Source organism: Ursus arctos, unplaced genomic scaffold, assembly GCF_023065955.2.
Source record: "Ursus arctos isolate Adak ecotype North America unplaced genomic scaffold, UrsArc2.0 scaffold_34, whole genome shotgun sequence".
Classification (NCBI taxonomy): domain Eukaryota; kingdom Metazoa; phylum Chordata; class Mammalia; order Carnivora; family Ursidae; genus Ursus; species Ursus arctos.
Window position 1 is genome coordinate 29401225 of NW_026623030.1, and position 17308 is coordinate 29418532.

At 57.9% G+C, this 17308-nt stretch overlaps 1 protein-coding gene across 1 annotated transcript in view; it reads right to left on the reverse strand.

The window, feature by feature from the left end:
- RIMBP2 (RIMS binding protein 2) overlaps positions 1 to 17308 on the reverse strand; it is an 86808-nt gene that overhangs the window by 7152 nt on the left and 62348 nt on the right. The window contains exons 12-18 of the mRNA XM_044389833.3: positions 16876 to 17019; positions 14708 to 14866; positions 11543 to 12217; positions 9851 to 9968; positions 4729 to 4913; positions 4461 to 4629; positions 330 to 430 (exon numbers count right to left, since the gene is read on the reverse strand). Of these exons, the coding sequence (XP_044245768.3) occupies positions 330 to 430; positions 4461 to 4629; positions 4729 to 4913; positions 9851 to 9968; positions 11543 to 12217; positions 14708 to 14866; positions 16876 to 17019 (1551 nt within the window). The remainder of the gene's footprint in view (positions 1 to 329; positions 431 to 4460; positions 4630 to 4728; positions 4914 to 9850; positions 9969 to 11542; positions 12218 to 14707; positions 14867 to 16875; positions 17020 to 17308) is intronic.

Below are 17308 nucleotides of genomic sequence, written 5' to 3' on the forward strand. Positions count from 1 at the left end.
GGGAACTTCCAGCTCTGCTTTTGCTCAGGGCCCACACACCACGGGCTGATATTTCTGTCTCCCAGACGACCCTACGGGGCGAAGGGGGACGACCCGAGGACGAGGATCGTGGACCGCTCCTCCCGTAGCATCCCGCACGGGCACCCCGGCCACCGCGATGAGGCTTGTCACCCGCTGCGCCCCTTCCCTGTCCGCGTCCAGCTCCCTCACGCCATTCACTGCGTGTACGGACCCTTCCAGAGAAGGGGGGAGGCCAGATCCCAGGGCCGCCGGCTGCCGTGCGGGGAGAGGCCCAGGGACCGGCTGCGAGCTGCGGGGAGCTGACCTACCTCCACGTCGATGTTAGGGGAGCTTTCTCTCGGGTCGTAGTCATACAGCGCCACCACTCTCCGCGTCGCCCCCGGGTGCCTGCTGCTTCTCCTGCTTCTCTCTGTTTACAAGGAGAAGAAGCCAGCATGTGGTTATTCCAAAAGCAGTGGCGCCCCCTCCCTCGTCCCCAGGGCAGCAGGGCACACGTGGCCAGCGGGCACGGACGACTGCCCTCTCCGGGCCCTCGTGCTCGGGGGCACAAGCAGCAGCGAAGCCTCGGGCTGTGGGGCCAGTCGTCCTGAGCTGCACGTGTCATATGTTTGCTCTGGCCCAGCCACCCGCCCCTTACAGTAGCAAGGACGTTTCCCTTCCCCGGAGGTCTGCCCAACAGGCAGGCTAAGAGGAAACAGGGCATCCTCGGGATAATAGATCTAAAGGCTCCGGCCGCACAGCACGGCGCTTTTCTCCTGGAGGACGCTGCCACGGGTGTGTTTCTTCCAAACGCAGCCGCTTGGTGCCTGGAATTGGTTTTTGGGATTCATACAAATGAAAACCATTAAAGGCCAGTATTTAGAAAGCAACTGACGTCAGTGATGTGCCCTTCCAGGGGCTTCCCGCAGGTGCAGGGCCAGGCTGTGCATGTGAGGTTCCGGACGTCGGCCACGCCGTAGCCCCTGCTCAGGAACCGCTGCTTTCATTGAGAAAAACGCACGGATGCCTGCATGGGGCCCATGAGTGGGCGTGTCCTTGAAACAGTACGGGTTCTTGCAGGGCTCCCCGCAGTCCCTCTGAGCGTTGTTCGTTCTCCAGGGGAGGGGCACGTGTGAATTCCTGCAGGTGGCAAGGACGGCCAGCGAGATGCGCTCTGCTCAGCGCACGCTTCGGAAAGTGCTGGCAAGCCCACAGAGTCCCACGAGCACCGCAGCCGTCAAGACGCAGGACAGGTCCGCCGGCCCCCAAATCCCCACGCGCGTCTTTGTGGTCAGCTCCAGCCAGGGAACCCTGCTCAGCTTTCTGTCCCCATACTTGTGCCTTTCCTGGAACACCCTGTAAATGGAGTCCTGCAGCTTCGTGGGGACAGTGCCCCTGAGAGCCCTTCGTGTGGCCACGTGTGTCAACGGTGGTACTTTCAGTGGTGAGGCGCTCGATCCACTTACCAGGGGAAAGACGCCCGAGCTTCCCCGTGCCGGTGACTCGCAGTGAAGCCGCCGCGAGCGCTCATGCAGCCGTGGGAGCGCCTAGAAGCTCCGTTCCCCCGGCGAGTACCCGGGAGGGGCAGCCTGCCTCTACCGTGAGCGTGTGCGGCTGTACGGGGACCCGCCACCTGTCGGGCAGAGCAGTTGTGCCCCGCGGGTGCGCTTCCAGCGGACGCAGCTCCTGTTCCACATCCAAACCGCACTTGGTGCGGCCATCCCGACAGGGGCGTCCTGGCTTCTCCTCGCGGCTGTAATCCGCACTCCACGGTCCCGTTAGCCATCTCTCCATCTGCTCGTTCACCATCCGCCCATCTTCCGTGGCGAGGGATCTCTTCGGTCTTGGGCCCACGGTGGGGTTGGCTGTTAGCATTCCTCTCGTTGAGCTGTTGAGCGCTCTGTGTTCTCGGTACGACTCCCCCTTCGGCGGTCACGTGCGGATACTTGCCAGCCTGGGGCTTCGCTCTTCTTTCTCTTGACGGTGTTTCTCCATTTTAGAAACTACTCAATTTTAACGAAGTCTGACGTCAGTCTCTTCCTTTTCTGAGTCAGGTTTCAGCGTCACATCAAAGAACTCATGGCTTCATCACCACGAAGTTCTTCTCCTAGAAGTTTCATGGTCTTAGTTTTTATGCTTATGACCGTGTTCAACTTTGAGTTCATGTTCTGAGTTTGGCAGGAATATGGCCTGAATTCATTTTTCTTTGTTCGACTCCAGCACCCATTACGGAAAAGACCCTCGTTCCCCATTGAACCGCCCCCTACCTGGGCTGAAACTCTGTGGACGGTGCAGGCATCGGTCCATTTCCAGATTCGCCCTGTTCCCCAGATTGCTGTGACTCTGCGGCCCCCCTGGTGTCCTTCAGCTCCTCTGTGTGCCCAGCCGTGAAACCCGCTTGCGCGAGTCCCCCCACCGTGCTTTGAAAAAATCGCTCGGGCCACTGTAGTCCCTTTGCCTTTTCATACATGTTCGATTTAGCGCATCAGTTCCACACGGATCCCCGCACGGATGCGGAGTGGGGGCGCGTCCCATCGGCACGGACGTGGGCTGGGGGTGTGTCCCATCTGCAGGTCAGTTGGGGGATGTTGGACGTCTTCCCTGCCTGAAGTCTGAGAACACGGCTTCTGTTCACTTGGGGACCCTCGGATTTCCTTCCTCGGCGTTGGTGGTCTCCCCCACACAGAGCCTGCATGCCTTCAGCCCCTCCCTTCTCGTGTCTTTGTTACATCATTGTAAACAGAATTACCTTTTAAATGTCAACTTCAAATTTTTCACAGTTAACAAAAACGATTGCTTTTGTATCCATTGACCTTGCGAAGCTCGCTGGTTATTTCCAGAAACTTCTGTTGTAGATCCTTTGAGATTTTCTAAGATTTTCATGTCATCTGTGACTAGAAAACACTTTGTCTTCTTTTCCGGTCCATACCCCGTTTCCTCCTGTCTCACTGCACGGGGTGCTGGAAGAGGGCCACGACGCAGACACCGGGTCCTGCCCCGGCCATGGGAGGCGCGCACTCAGTCTGCAGCGACAGGGATCCTTCCTAGCGCTAGAAGGGCCCGCGGTGTCTCAGTCCGGTTCCCTCAAAAGTCACATTTAGAAAAAAAGAACAAATCAGCAGACATTTAATCTAATTGGTAACATGAATCAAGCTACTGTTTTCCAGCGGAGTGTTTGCAGGCCTTTGGGTCTGTGGTGAGCAGAGCCCGCTCCCGCCCTGAACCCGTCACAGGGCGTTGGGAAGTGAGTCGGGGTGGGGGGCGCTCAGAGAGCTTCCAGCTTGTGGACTTGATCCGGGCGGCACGTTCACAGAAGCCCCAACTATCAGATGTGGGTTTTAACTTCAGACTGCGAGTTCGTTCATACCAAAGAGGTTGAAACATTTTATTTGATTTTGTGATTATCCTTAAAATTATGCATATTCTTTGAACCATTGAATTTTGTCTCCGAAATCTGACTTGGAACTAAGTTAACCTACTGTTTTGAAGTATTAAAACCCAAAACACAAATGACATAGAACGGATCTTTCTGTCTCCAGCTATTTAGAGAAAGCAAAGGCCTTCGTAATGAGTAGATTGTCCCTGCACACGGGCAAAATTAGACATCATAAGTGTACTGGTGTTTAAACTCACTGAAAACAGTTTTTCTGTGTACGCAATGCGCTCGCAAATTGGGTCGAGATAAATGGAGGAGCTTGTCATCCGTCGCATTAAAGGGCGAACGTCTGTGCTGCCCCTCGGATGGGCAATGTCCACCTGAACAGAGAGCACGGCGTGACCTCATCGCCGTCTGACCCATTCTAGGGACGGACGGATGCTCACGGCCCATCCCCGACGTCCTGGTCCGGGCACGCGGCCCGAGCTCAGTGCACAGTCGCTCCTTACGGCCCCGGGGGCTGGAAGTCCGAGACCGAGGCGCCGCAGAGTCGGGGTCTGGGGAGGCTCCGCGTCCTGGTTCACAGGAGGCGTCTTCTCCCGTGTCCTCGCAGGGTAGAGGAGGGGAGGGACGCCCGTGGAGACTCCTTCATAAGGTCGCTGACGCCCCTCTGGGAGCGCCACAGTCATGGCCCCCACTCCTCCCACAGGCTTTGCCTCCTGACACCAGCACCGTGGGGGTCACAGTATAAACTTACACATTTTGGGGGGGGACACAACATGCAAGAACAACCAGAAAGCAAGCGGTCTGTTTTCCAGAGGGGCCAGACTTTCAGGAAGCAGGGCAGCACCCCCTCTTCTGCTAGAAAATCACCTGTGTTTTTGTCAGTATCTAGGTGCGTGAATGTCCGCGAAGCATGCAAGACAATCACACCCCGGCTCGTAGAGCGGGTTCTTTCTCAGAGCCCCTGAAGTGGCGCCGACTGGGCCCTGCCCACACTGCCTCCCGCTCCTAGCTGGCCGGTGCTGGGGAGGCAGGAGCGGCTCCGCCAGCAGGTGCAGGGGCGAGGGGGGCAGTCTCTTACCTATTTTCTCCACGGGCGTGTTCAGCGGAAGGAAGCCTTGTCTCAGAAGCTGGTCCATCATCTCCTCGTCGTCGGCCTGGATTTCTGAGACCATGTTACAAGGAATGAGGCCGAGCCGGGCGCAGGTCTCCCCGCGGTAGAAGCCGTCCGCGTCCTTGTCACCATAGACCTGGAGCCGGTCGGAAAGCCAAGGCAGCGTGACTGTAGGGTGACGGTGGCCCCCTTCCCTGGGTGCCCCCGCCGCCCAGGGCCCCCAGCCTGACCCCACCTTGATGATCTGTCCTTCCTTAAAAGGAAGCTCTTCCTCGGCAGCATCTGGATTCGGGGACATGGTGAGGGGGTCATAGTCAAAAAGCGCCACGAAGATCCGGGCTGGGAGCTCTTCGGCACCGGGGTCGGTTTCTGACTCCTCGTAGAAGTCCGGAGAAAGGCGGTCCCGCTCGCTGTACTCGTCTGGGAGCATGTGGGCACAAAGGCAGAGGGCTGGGTGATTCCCGCCGGCCACACCCCCCCGCCACGCTTAGACACGTGTGGTTTAGAAGATGGGATGTCGGAGGCACCGTAACTTCTGTCTTTAAAATAAACTGGTGGTTAATATGCAGATAGACACAAATGGGTCTGAAACGCCAGCGGCCGTCATGGAACTCGGGCACGGGGCAGGCGGTGCACTGCCGAGCAGAGCAGGCGGGACGGCCTCCCACCACGGGCACCGGAAGGCGCTCGCATGTGAGTCAAAATTGGGGCACTTCCCTGAGCTGCTCGCTTAGCTCTAAATACGTAAGTGGTGACAGACGCATTCTTCACAAACTCCACCTATCATCCAGCTTCTAAACATTATTCTTTTTTTTAAAGATTTTATTTATTAGAGACAGAGAGCGTATAAGCGGAGGGAGGGGCAGAGGGAGAAGCAGGCTTCCCGCTGAGCAGGGAGCACGATGTGGGGCTCGATCCCAGGACCCTGAGATCATGACCTGGGCTGAAGGCAGACGCTTCACCGACTGAGTCCCCCAGGAGCCCCTAGAAATTGTTGTTTTTTGAAATTGTACTATAGACACATTTAAATTAGATACCATTATAAGTATCATAATATGTCATTATGGCAAGAGGGGGAGAGAAGGTGCTGGCACATGACCCCGTCCTGCTCCCCGGGGATGGGTTGGGTGCAGCCCGGGAAGTAGGCAGAACACCCGGTAGGGGCGGCCCGTGGCGCAGGGCCAGGCCTGCAGTGACCAGCGCCCTAAGCACTGGGGGCCGGATGCGAGGACGTCACGGGAAAAAAAATTAGTCAAAAAATGAAAAGCGCTTTAACTGCAGGAAAGCTTGATTTTTAAAATGTGGTGGACTATTGGCATTATTTAAATTCAGGGTCTTTCCAGGATGCCTAGATCATCTAGAAATTAATTTCTCTTCTTCCAGGGAACAACACTTGTCAATGGCAGGCCTCCTTCACCTCCTTGTGAAGCCCTGGTCTTGTTTAGAGTCAATGGAAAGATCCCATGCTTTCCCCTAATTTTCAATGTTACCTAAATAAACAGCGTGATGATACCGTAAGCCGTGACCGCTGGGAATCTCGGGGTGCGCTGAGGCGGAGAAACCCAGCAGCAGCATGAGAGGGGGGCCGTTTCTTCTCTGGGCTGTGTGCACGAGGAGCCCACTGCTTGTGGCAGCGTGGACCAGTCACCCATGGAGAAGTGCCAGGAAGGGGAAAGCTCCCGCCCAGTGGGTTCTTGGCCCATCTCCGAGGGCACTGGTGCCCAAGCTTGCAGGGCAGACGGCATGAGAGACTGGGGGCCAGGTCAGCTCCAGCTCCAACGGGCTGGCTGACCACGATGGCCACAGTGCTTGAGGGGTCTAAGCCAGCCCTCTGGGCATGGGCCTGCATGCCCTCAGTGGCTGGCCCGGGAAGGGACCAGGACGTGGACAATCCTGTCTTCACATCCTTGGCCCAGAATCCCCCCGGCATGATGAGTGGCCATGCTGCGGGAGGCATGGAGGCCAGGGAGGACATCTGAGGCTGGGTCCCGTGAAGGCTGCAGCCAGAGACCCGGTGCAATGGAAACGGGGGTGGAAGGGGCCCCGAGCAGAGCTGCCCACCCTGCCCTGTGAGACTTTCTGGCGTGGGCGAGGGAGTGGGGTGTGTGTAAATGACAGTGTGAGCAGAGGATGGCCCCACTGTCTCTCCTTCCAGAGAGGGTGCATGAGGCACTTTACGGGACCCGGACCTCGACGGGGAGAGAAGAGTGGCGTCTGTGGGGTGTGTCCGTGGGCCCAGCTTCCCCAGCGACTGCGGAGCGGCTGGGAGGCCAGACTGACGAGGAGCCTGCCTCCAGCTCTGGTCTGACCTGGCGTGGACATTCGTGCCCTCTGCCCTGAGGTGGAAGCGGCCTGGCCCTGGGGTCACTGCGGCTGGGTGGGGGTGGGGGGGTCTTTGCCGGGCAGGAGGGAGGCTCTGCACAGAATGCGCACAGTCAGGGGTCCTGAGTCCACTCGCGCTGCGAGAACGAACGTCCCTCAGTCCCTGACCCAGACCGACCCCTTCACTGGTAACGTCCACTGTCATGTCTGCGAGTATTAAACATACTTCATGGCGTTTCGATTCCTCCTCGCGGGGAAACCCATGGGAAAGGGGTCTCCCTTCTAAAGGGCCAAGCTTCGGGGTTTGCTCCTTTTTAGTCTGTCCTCAGAGAATGTGCTGCGCGTCCTCGTTCTGCGAGCTCGGCGGCCACAGCAGTCGAGGGAACGGGAGCCGCTGGGGAGGTCACAGACCCTGGGTCAGAATGGGATCCTCCGAGCGGGCACCTCGCGTGGAGCGAAGACCAGCGTGATCCCGCGAGAAACCACACCCAATTCCATCGTCCTGTGAGTCACGGATCGGCGTCGGGAGGCCCTCCTCGGGCTGATTGTAGGGTCGAGAAGTTACTACGTCCGGACCTACGTACTCTCTCTTTAAATCAGTTTTCTTAATTTAGGAAACCCAGAGAATATGGAAAATTACAGTATTTTGAGTCAATTGTAAATGCACTGCTTCTTAAAATACATTCGGGGGCCTGAGTGGTTCAGTCGGTGAAGCGTCTGACTCTTGATTTTGGCTCCGGTCGTGATCTCAGTGTCGTGAGATCCAGCCCCACGTCGGGCTCTGCGCTGGGCGCGGAGCCTGCTTAAGATTCTCTCTCTCCCTCTGCCCCTCCCCTGCTCGTGCTCGCTCTCTCTCAAATAATAATAATAGTAATAATAATAATAAATAAAAAAATATATATTTAGGAACTATATGGTCTACAGACTTAAGTTCCTCTGGAAAAAAAAATGAATGCTTTTGGAGTGGAGCAGATTTCTAAAACAATCGCTGATATTTGCACAAGAAAAATGGAACTAAATCGGAACGAGGGGAAAAAAGTCTGTTGGCGCGTCGCTGACGGTTCCCGAGGGTCACTGGCCGCTGCCGACTGAGCACTGCTCACTTTCGTCCTTGAAACTCTCACGGGTGCTCCTGTGTGTGTGTGAATCAAAGTGTTTGATATTAATCTTGCTTTTATGTGTTTTCTTGCATCACTACGTGGTAAGAAGTCAGGTACGGTTAAATCCATCACAGATTTATTTAGCACTTTTTGGATTGCATTAAGAGGCCTTTTTTTGGGTTAAAATGTTAGCATTATTCTCTTTCTGCTAATTTAACTAGTGTTTTACTAAAGATGAAAACACGCGTGCATTTCTTTATGGTAAGACACACCCGATCAGAGGGCCGTCAGAGGCTCCCGGAGGTCGACCCACGTCTCCCCTCAGCCTCCACAACCCACGTTTGCAGCACGGTCGTGTCCCTGTTCCCTCCGTGTCCCAGGAGGCCGGGGATGGAGGCCCAGCAGAGCCCCAGCGCCCTCGCCGCTAACGCTTCCACCGCGTGCACAGCAGTTCACGCCATGAACCAGCTGTGGTCTTCACACGTGACAGCGACAGTCCAACGAAGACTCAGAAACCCGCTTGCGCAGCAGAGAAGAACCCAGTCTGGGCCGCGCACCAGCCCCGCCCCACCTCGTTTCTAAAGGCGGCCGGTCCCCCGAGCCGTGCACCTTCTAGGCCAGGAGCACCCCTTCGAGCTCGGTCACTGTCATGGGGGCGTGACACGCAGCCCACATGAACGTGGAGGCGCCATGGAAACCGGGTTTAGAGTCCCGAACCTACCCGGGCCCAGCATGGCATAACCCTGCCTGGGGATCCGTAACGGGGCAGACCGGCGTTCACCAGGCGGGGCTGCGCAAACTCTGTCACTTTTCAGTGAACTGAAAAGACTCCTTTTCTTCAGGATCTTGAGTGTTCTCTGACATTTTTACCGATCAATAGAAACGTTCTAAAACCGTAAAGGTGGAAGAGGAAACTATTCTTCCCTGTTGTCTGGACTCTAAAGGGAAGAAAAGTCTGGAAGAAGGACAGTATTTTAGAGGCTCTGGTTTGTGTCATCACGTCTGTCTTGTCAGTTGACGTGAAAGGAGGCGGCCGTCTGCTACACGTCAGCTGCGTGGCTACGACAAGAGCCGTGTGTGCAGGTGTCTGGAGGCCCCTAAGCTGCTTCCCCGGAGCCCTGGGTCGGTCTCTTGTACGTCTGCTCCCTTCACAGCTCTCCCTGCCTTGTTTTCACGTGCGCGTGCCTTTTCACAAAAGGCCAGTTTGTTTGGGCTGATTACCAAGTTCCATTATCTCGTGCAAATACCTTTTGGAATTGTTTTTGCCACAATTCATTCCAATGGAGCACACAGAAGTCTTCTCTTCTGACCTTCACCCACCGCCCCCTTCCCCACCGGGTCGGTTACAGGGACTGAAATGACAGCTTGCAGCAAGACTGGCTCACTCCCAAAACGGAATGGAGGGAATGAGCATGGGGTGCCAGAGGAGGGCTCGCGAGCAAGGAGGTGAGCACGCGGAGGACGGCCCGCGCTCCGGAGGCTACATCAGGCCTCCTGGGTTTCCCACTACTTTGAGCCCCGGCTTACGAAACACTTAATGCAGAGAACTCTCCGTTACTCAGGCTTATTTAGGTGTTTGGAGTTTAGTGCCGCTCCTGCTTCTTTGACCACAAGCATCTCATGAGAGCACGAGCTGGCAGCACATTGCAATCTCTCCAGGCCTGACGTGGTTTGGCTTCTCCGGGGAAGAAAAAAGTTGGTAGGGAGAAGACTGACGACGTAAAAAGCCAATATGATATTCGAGAATACTTACAAATAGGTTTCATTTCTCTCACGCTCTTTCTGCCTTCTTTTGCCACAAGTAACAGAGAGTTTTCTGGACGTGGTTGAAAATGCTACTCCTTGTAAGTTTGTAAACATGTTCAGATGAAGGACTGAGCAGCCATGTGCACGGGGGTCGGAAGAGAGAGAAAGGGGTCAGTCAGGCCCACTAACCGATGGACGGGACCATCATTGGCCGGGACCGCTGGGGACCAGCACTGCCGTGGGAGAACCGCCGGCGCACGTGATCCGCCCTGTCAGCCCGTCCTGCAGACACCGGGTTTCCTAAAATCTAAAGACACAACAACAGCACAGTCATGAGTCTCGCCAGCCTTGGGGAACGGAAGAATTAAGTTAGCCAAATCAATTCAACTCAGAAGCAGAAGCTCTAAAGGCAACTAAACTTAGCTTTTAACTGAAAGGTTAGCTGAATAACCTGGAAAGGAAAAAGGCTGCTCACCCCAGCCAGCCCGTCTTCCACAGCAGAGTTGTTTTTCGACACACAGAGGGGAGTGGGGGCGAGAAGGGACTCCATGGGAGCCTCCGTTCTCTGCGGCTCCTGCGGCCAAAGCCAAATTCTTGGAACCAGAGCGAGAGTGGCTCAAGCCCAGCTCGTCACAGCTCTGGCACCTCTGACCCCACGACCCTCAGCTAGTCTCAGGAAAGCCCGCCCTCCCGCAGCGCTCGCGGATGGGGGCGGGGGAGGGTACTGCACTTCCAAACATCCCGCCTGGACACGCTGTGAGTTACCGGAAACTCAGAGACAGAAGTTTCTGTGCGTTATCAGCTTTGAAACTCACGGCAACATCTTGGCCCTAATCCGAAGAGACCCATCAATTCTTAGGGCTGACTTGTATGGTTCTCCTTTATGGACGGGTTTGCTTCTAATTTGCACTACAGGCCAGAGTCATGGGAGAATCAGAGCGAACCCTCCAGCTCCCTGGTAAGTGGTTGGAGTCGGGGCATTTTCAGGGGCACAGGGAGTGAACGCTGGTCAGGGAGTCCCAGTGACTAGACGGCTCGTTACAGGAGGGGGACGGTGTGTGGGCCACAGGTGGTGGGTGACTCAGCGGGGTCCGCATCGGCGCCCTCGTGTGGACAGACCACGGCTGCACGGGCTCAGACCCCAGGCCTGGCGCCCGCGGCGGCTCACCTGTGTTTTCATGGAAAAGTTCAGCATGACAGGAGCAAATGTTCTGGAAAGGGGACACAATATAAAGATGAATGAAGCCTTGAATGAAGCCCTACTCTGGACAACGTCCTAACAAGCCAGGAGCACAAGGCAGGGGCGGTGCGTCTAGAGCTGATGATGGAAAATTCATTCTGAAAACTGCCCCACGGAAGGAAAGGGGAAGGGGAAAAAGAACCACTTTGGAAACAATATGCAAAAATGGGTTTCCTTCAATGATTGCTCCTTATCTGTCTTTTCCAGTTATGGGTGAAGACCAAAACACACCACCAGCCGAAACCCACAGCCACAATACGAAAACGCCCGCGACTGTGAGAGTAGTGGTCGCAGCAGGTCCCCGGGGGTTCGTTTTAAAAAAATAGGTGTTGCCAAACTTTCGGATCATCACAGTTCAGCTAACCCTTAATTAAAATTTAGATTCAGTTGTCCTTTAATCAAAGCAGCCATAATCGTCGCTGATTCTGGGGGGAGGGTCAGTATTCTAAAGCAAAGTAAAGAGATCGTCAGCATGGTCAAAGATCGGGAAGCAATGGGACTGAAATCAAGATGCATGGAAATGAACGACAGCCAGCAGAGAGGCTCCCCAGGGATGGACACCAACAGAAAAAAATCAGGGAAAAGAATGAAAATGGATTGGTTTGGCAAGCAGATGTGAGAAGGAAGCTGACTTCACACACCAAAGGGCCTTCTGCCACCCGGGGAGGTGCCTCTTGGGCAGTGGCCCTACTGTCGGGCATGTTTATGCTTTTCTTCCAGACATCCCGCCAGCCTTGGTGCCCCGGGGGCTCCTCCCAGCCATACTTCCTGGGGGCGGATCTCTCTGGGCTCGGGTGGGCGTCATCGCTCCGGAGGACGTCGCTGGGGTCCACTTGCTCCCCAAAGTCCTCCTCGATGCTGCTTTGCCGGGTCAGTGTCCGCCGCCGGGCCAGCAGAGGCCTCAGGCTTCTCCTACAGGGACAGTGCCCGGGGCCCGGGCTGCACTTGGCCGTGCTCCTGAAGCTGAACCGTAGCTCTTCCTCCTCACTCCCACAGTCCAGGCCACTGTCGGGGCTCCTGCTGGCCGCGCGGCGGGACCGGCAGCCTCTGTCCTCCAGGGCGGAGTCCTCGGCTCGGGGTCCGAACCCCGGGCCCCTGGGCTTGCCTGGGAGCCAGAAGGCCTGTGGGGCCTCGTCCCCATGGCGGGCGCGGACCCAGGCCGAGTACCCTAAGCCCTGTTTGTGCAAGAGCTCGAGGTGCTCTCCTTCCTCGGCTACTTCGGGGATACTGAACAGCCTGGTACTATGCTGGGTCTGCTGGGGGTGCTCCGGCTGCTCCAGGAAGAGCCCCTCAGTGCTGCTACTCTGAGAGCACTCCTTAAGGGGGTGGTGTGTTAACACGGGGTATGACCCAAGTGACATGGGGGGGAGGAAAGAAAACAGACAGAATTAGTCTCAGAGGCCATGAGGGGCAGCAAGCATGCGTGTACTCGTGGGGGCGAAAGGCATGCTCTGGCCGGGCTCTGAAATGAGAACACAAGGTTAACGGATGGCGCCTGGTGCAGGGCTGGGGGGCGCGCGCCCTGGCCAGGTCGCAGCCTGGAGCCGGCTGCGCGCTGAGAGGAGGGGAGGCCGGCCGCGGCGGGCGTGCCCGCTGGGGAGAGCGTGCAGCAGGGGACGCGCGGCCCGGCCCGGGAGGCCTGCACCCACCTAAGCTCCAGACTGGGGCTGTTTCGGGGAGGGGCGGGGTTGGTGCGGCGGAGGCGGAGCCCGCGGAGTGCTTCCCTAGCGGCTGAGTACGTGCGTGACAGCCGGGCCTTGGCCCTTATGTGCCTTCTGGCGCCGGGCTGTGCGCTGTGCACAGCGGAGTTCCGCCCGCGTCTGCAGAGGACCTGGTCGGCCTGGCTCTCCAGATCCTGGCCCCGGGGCGCACGGGGAGCCGCGTCCCGCCATCCTGGGCCCGCCTGGCACAGCGCTCTCCCCGGAGCTGCCCCAGGCCGGAGGTGCCTAGCCACTGGGGCCGCACACAGGTTCTCTCTGCTGGGGCATCCCCGAGCCCATCCTCCATGCCCGCTGAGCAGGGAGCGCACCTGACTGCCTTGCCAGAAGGCCCTTGCTCCCTGGGCCCGCGTGGGGCTCTGGAAGCTGGGGACCCTGGTGCATTTACCCGATAGGATGCAGGGGCAGGAGCTTGGTACCAGCGGTGAGGGCCTGGGCGAGTGCCCTGGCCGCTGACCCGACCCCTCCCCTTTGCTAACCTGACACCCCACGTGTTTGTGAGCATGAAGAAGGGCTGGTCTGGGGGAAGCTGGCTCAGCTGCAGGAAATGGCGGGAAGCTGAACCCAGCGATGCCAGATCCCCAAACTGTCCAACTTTCTAAGAACTCAGAAGTCCAGACCAGCCTATAAAATCTCCTGATTAAAAAAAAAAAAAAAATGGGACAGGACTGTGGGAAAATAGAAATAAGCCACTCTGCTCGCTGTTAGCTCCCAGACGGCCTCTCCCAGGGGGCCCCCCGCTGGCAGGGCGGCACCAGGCCTTGGGCTTTTATACCGAACTTGCTGCTCTTCCGGCCTCATGCCCGGGAGAAAAGGCAAATTTGTTTCTTTGCTAAACCATTTGCAGGAAGTGCCACCCCTAGAGCTTTCTGCATTGGAAGGAGAAGCGTCATGGAAAAACAGATCCAGGCTTTGCCCAGCCCACCCGTGAGCACCTGCAGGCAAAGCATGGGGAGTCGGGGGTGTCAGACCAGGGGAGGCCTGGGGTCTACCTCCCTCAAGGAAGGTTACTGGGAGTCCCGCTGGCCGGTGACGCCGTGGGAGCTGGCCAGAGGCTCGGGGGAGCCACCAGCAGTGAGAGGAGCTGCCACCACGCAGGGTTTACCCAGGACTCCGGCATGTGCTTCGGTGACAACATCGGAGCCTTGCCTGTGCAAGCTGCAGTGACTTGCCAGCCAGATAGGGAGGCTGCCTTCTATCCGCCATTTGATACATGCCTCCGTGTCCTAGAGGTGGGGTGCTTTACCCCCAGTGGGATTTTCCTCTCGGGGGCCTTTCTCATTTGCAAAGCCCGCAAGGGTCCTAGCAGCTGTCCTTTGTCTGTCTCCCCCCTGCCCAGGATGGGAACGGCTGGAGGATGGCGGCCACACTGCTCTCCCACCCTGGTGCAGGGCCCGGTGCAGAGGCGGGCAGCTCACGCTGTGGGAGCGAAGGCCGAGGACACGGGCAGCGCGTGGACACGCACACGACAGTGAGTCTCCTACTTGGCTCTTTGGAGGCCTCAAGCTCTGGTTCCGTGAAGGTGACCCCCATGAACCCCATCACCAGCAGCTGCACTGGAGGTGGGAGCAGAGAATGTGGGGCTCTGGGGGGAGGCATCCACAAAGGGGCCTGCATGCTGCCCCCAACACCCCACCCCAACACCCCACCCCCCTCTGGCTTCCATGCCCCCTGGAGCACCGACCACCCCATCTTTTTCCTTGCATAGAATCTGCAAAATCCCTGCTGGCCCCACTCCTCTCCAGCCCCTAGTGTGGCTCCGAGGCGTCCTCTCCAGCTGCTAGGCCGGCGGGGAGGGGGGGGCTCCCTGTTCTGTTCTTTCCCACTCAGTTCCTGGCACAGACCTGGGCACCCCGAGGGTACCAGACTCTCCCCAACCCCTCCTCCTGGACTTTTGGGCCGAGCGCAGGACAGGAGGTTGGAGGAGTTTCTGAACACAAACTCAACAACGAGGAATAAGCCGACCCAAACGCACGGTTTCCCCACAGCAGGGCCAGGCCGTCCAGAGCGGCCCACAGCCCCAGCGGAGGGACAGGGAAGGGGGGCTCGAGGCCGCGTGGCGGGAGCTGGTGACCCTGGGCCACTGACCTTGAGGGCGCTGTGGGATGTGCCGCTGGGCCTCCTCCTGCCCCCGTCCTCCAGCTGCATCTCAGAGTAGAGCTCCTCCTCGTCCTCCTCCATGATGTCCGAGAGGTCGGAGCCCCGGCTGCTCTCCGTGTGGTACTCGTCTCCGTGGCAGCAGTGAGGCTGGGGACCGAGAGAGGGGACACTGTGGGGGCTGCGGTGTGGGGGCCACCTAGGCTCTCCTTGTCCCCGTTCCCCTGCTCCGCTTGCTTGCGAGCCCAGGCTTGTGTGCGTGAACGTGTCTGTGTGTGCGTGTGCGTGTGAGTCGCCCCCATCCGTGGTGAGGAAGGCCTGGACGTCCCGTCCCGTCAAGCTCAGGGAGCCAGGAGGGCGGAGAGGGCCAGCCCAGGTCTGCTAGCTCCGGGCCGACGGGAACGGGCAGAGACCCTCGCAGGCTCAGGCACACCGCACGTGTGCAACAGAGAGCCATGGGGGCAGGGAAGTGTGTGTATATGTGCCATATAAAGGCATTTAAGATTTTTACAAATACCGCATAGTCTAACACACACGCACCCTGGGTGGTCTGGAGAACAGCTGGTCTGGGAGGAGGTGGGCCCCCCACTCGCGGAGCCTGTGCGTGGGGGCGGCAGAAATGGTGTAATGCCAACATCCTTTAGGATGGAGGGTGCGGGTGGTAACGTGTGTGTGCACACAGACACGGACAGCCTGGCCGGCACCGCCATGCCCGGCGGCTGCAGCTCACGCCACACTCACTCACAGTGTCCGGCCTTCACGCTCTCGAGTATTTAAAGCAAAATCATAACGTTGCCACAACCCAAACCGCACACCGGGAAGGTTCTCAGCCTGAGCCTCTGTGACCCCGGTGGGGGGGGGGGGTACAGCTCCAGCTGGAACTCTCTCTCTCAGGGGCCTCGTAGAAGACATACAATGAATGGCTCCAACTACACCCAGACCAGGCTGGTTTTAAGGTGGTCTTGTCCAGGCCTCCAGGAACCTCCCCTGCACGCAGAGACAGTCTCATTGGATTCCAACCCAACGATGTTGGAATAAACTCAAGGGGTGGAAGCAGGGGTCTACTGCTGGCCAGATACATCATTGATAAGCTGTTGGCAGGAATCCTATTCCTCTCTTGGTGGCAGGCACGTGGCCCCGGTCTGCCCAGTGAGAAGTAGCAGCAAGTCTGGTAGAGCTACTGGAAGAATTTTTCCTTGGTTAAGAGAAAAGTGCCTGAAAAGCAAGCCCCTTTTTTCATCCATCCCTTCCTTCCTTCTTGGGATGCTATCACATATGGGTGTGATTATTGGAGCTACGGCAGCCACTTTGTAACCATGAGAGGAAGGCCAAAAGTGTGGAAGATTCAGAAGCCAGAGCCCAGACGCACTGGACAGCTGAATCAGCCTGGCAACATCCCACCTGAGGTTTCCCATATCTCGGGTGGTGCAACGTCTTCATCACCTTCATCATTATTAGCTGGGCATTCTGCGTCTTACATTAAAATGAATGTAAGTAGAACTACTTTAATCTTGCAAAGAACCCGCCGGCTGGAGGAGCTGGGCAACCTGCCCACCCAGCTACGGCTGAGCTGTGGCAGGGCCAGGATGTGACCCCAAGTGTGTGAGTCCGATGCCCCCGAGGCCATGATCCCGCCCTGCCTCGCGGGTGCTGCGGGCATCGGGTGACCCCCTATCTGCCGTGTCTTCGTGCCCTGACATGCCCGGATTGCCCGACTCTCCAGCCCTTCCCGTCCCTTGTCCAGACCATCAGCGACACTTCCGTTAGAGTGCGCGTGGTCAGAACCTGGAGCCACAAGCCAGGCGGGACGCTTCTGCTGTAGGGGCCTGGCTGGGAGGGGGGCACTGACAGCTCGTGCTCTGGGTGGAGGACGCCGATCCTTTCGTTTCGGGCTCTCCCGTGATGCCTGGCACGTGGCAGACGCCCAACACACATCTGTCTGATTAAGGAAAGAGGATGAACAAACGGTGGCTTTGCCTAAATTGACCAGGTGGTCATCCGTAGGTTTAATCGTCCCGTGACCAGATGGCGGCACAGGGTGGTCGGGGAGGGTGGGAGCCTCCCATCTGGGTTTCTGGAACTGTCCCCAAAGGAGGCCACACTCGGTAGCTGTGGCTGAGGCCACGGGAGGCCCGCGGGGACCCCACTCCCACGCTCACCTGCTTGCCAAGCTCCGAGCCTTTCAGGAAGTCGTCCACCGAGGCGCCTCTCCTCTTGATGTCCGGGGAGTCGTAGCTGTCCTCCTCATCTGAGTTTGTGTACTGCCCACCGCCCCTCTCCAGGAAGATGCTCCTTTTCTCTAACTTGGAAGGAGAAGGAAAGGAGCGGTCAGGAGGGGCTGGCGAGGGGCAGGGGGCTTCCAGGCCCCATGTCTTCTGGGCTCGGCCTCTCCTTCACCCAGCCCCCCGGTCCCTCTGGGAGCCCCCGCGGGCAGAGACCCGGGTCCAGTGGCCCAGCGCTGGGCTCTGACACACTGCCCTGTCCCTTACCAGAGCCACTTCCTGCCTCTGCTGGAGGAAACCCAGGGATACGATGGAAAGTTCTCTCTCCACCTGGCTCTCGAGCTGATCAACCAACACTTTCTTGACACAG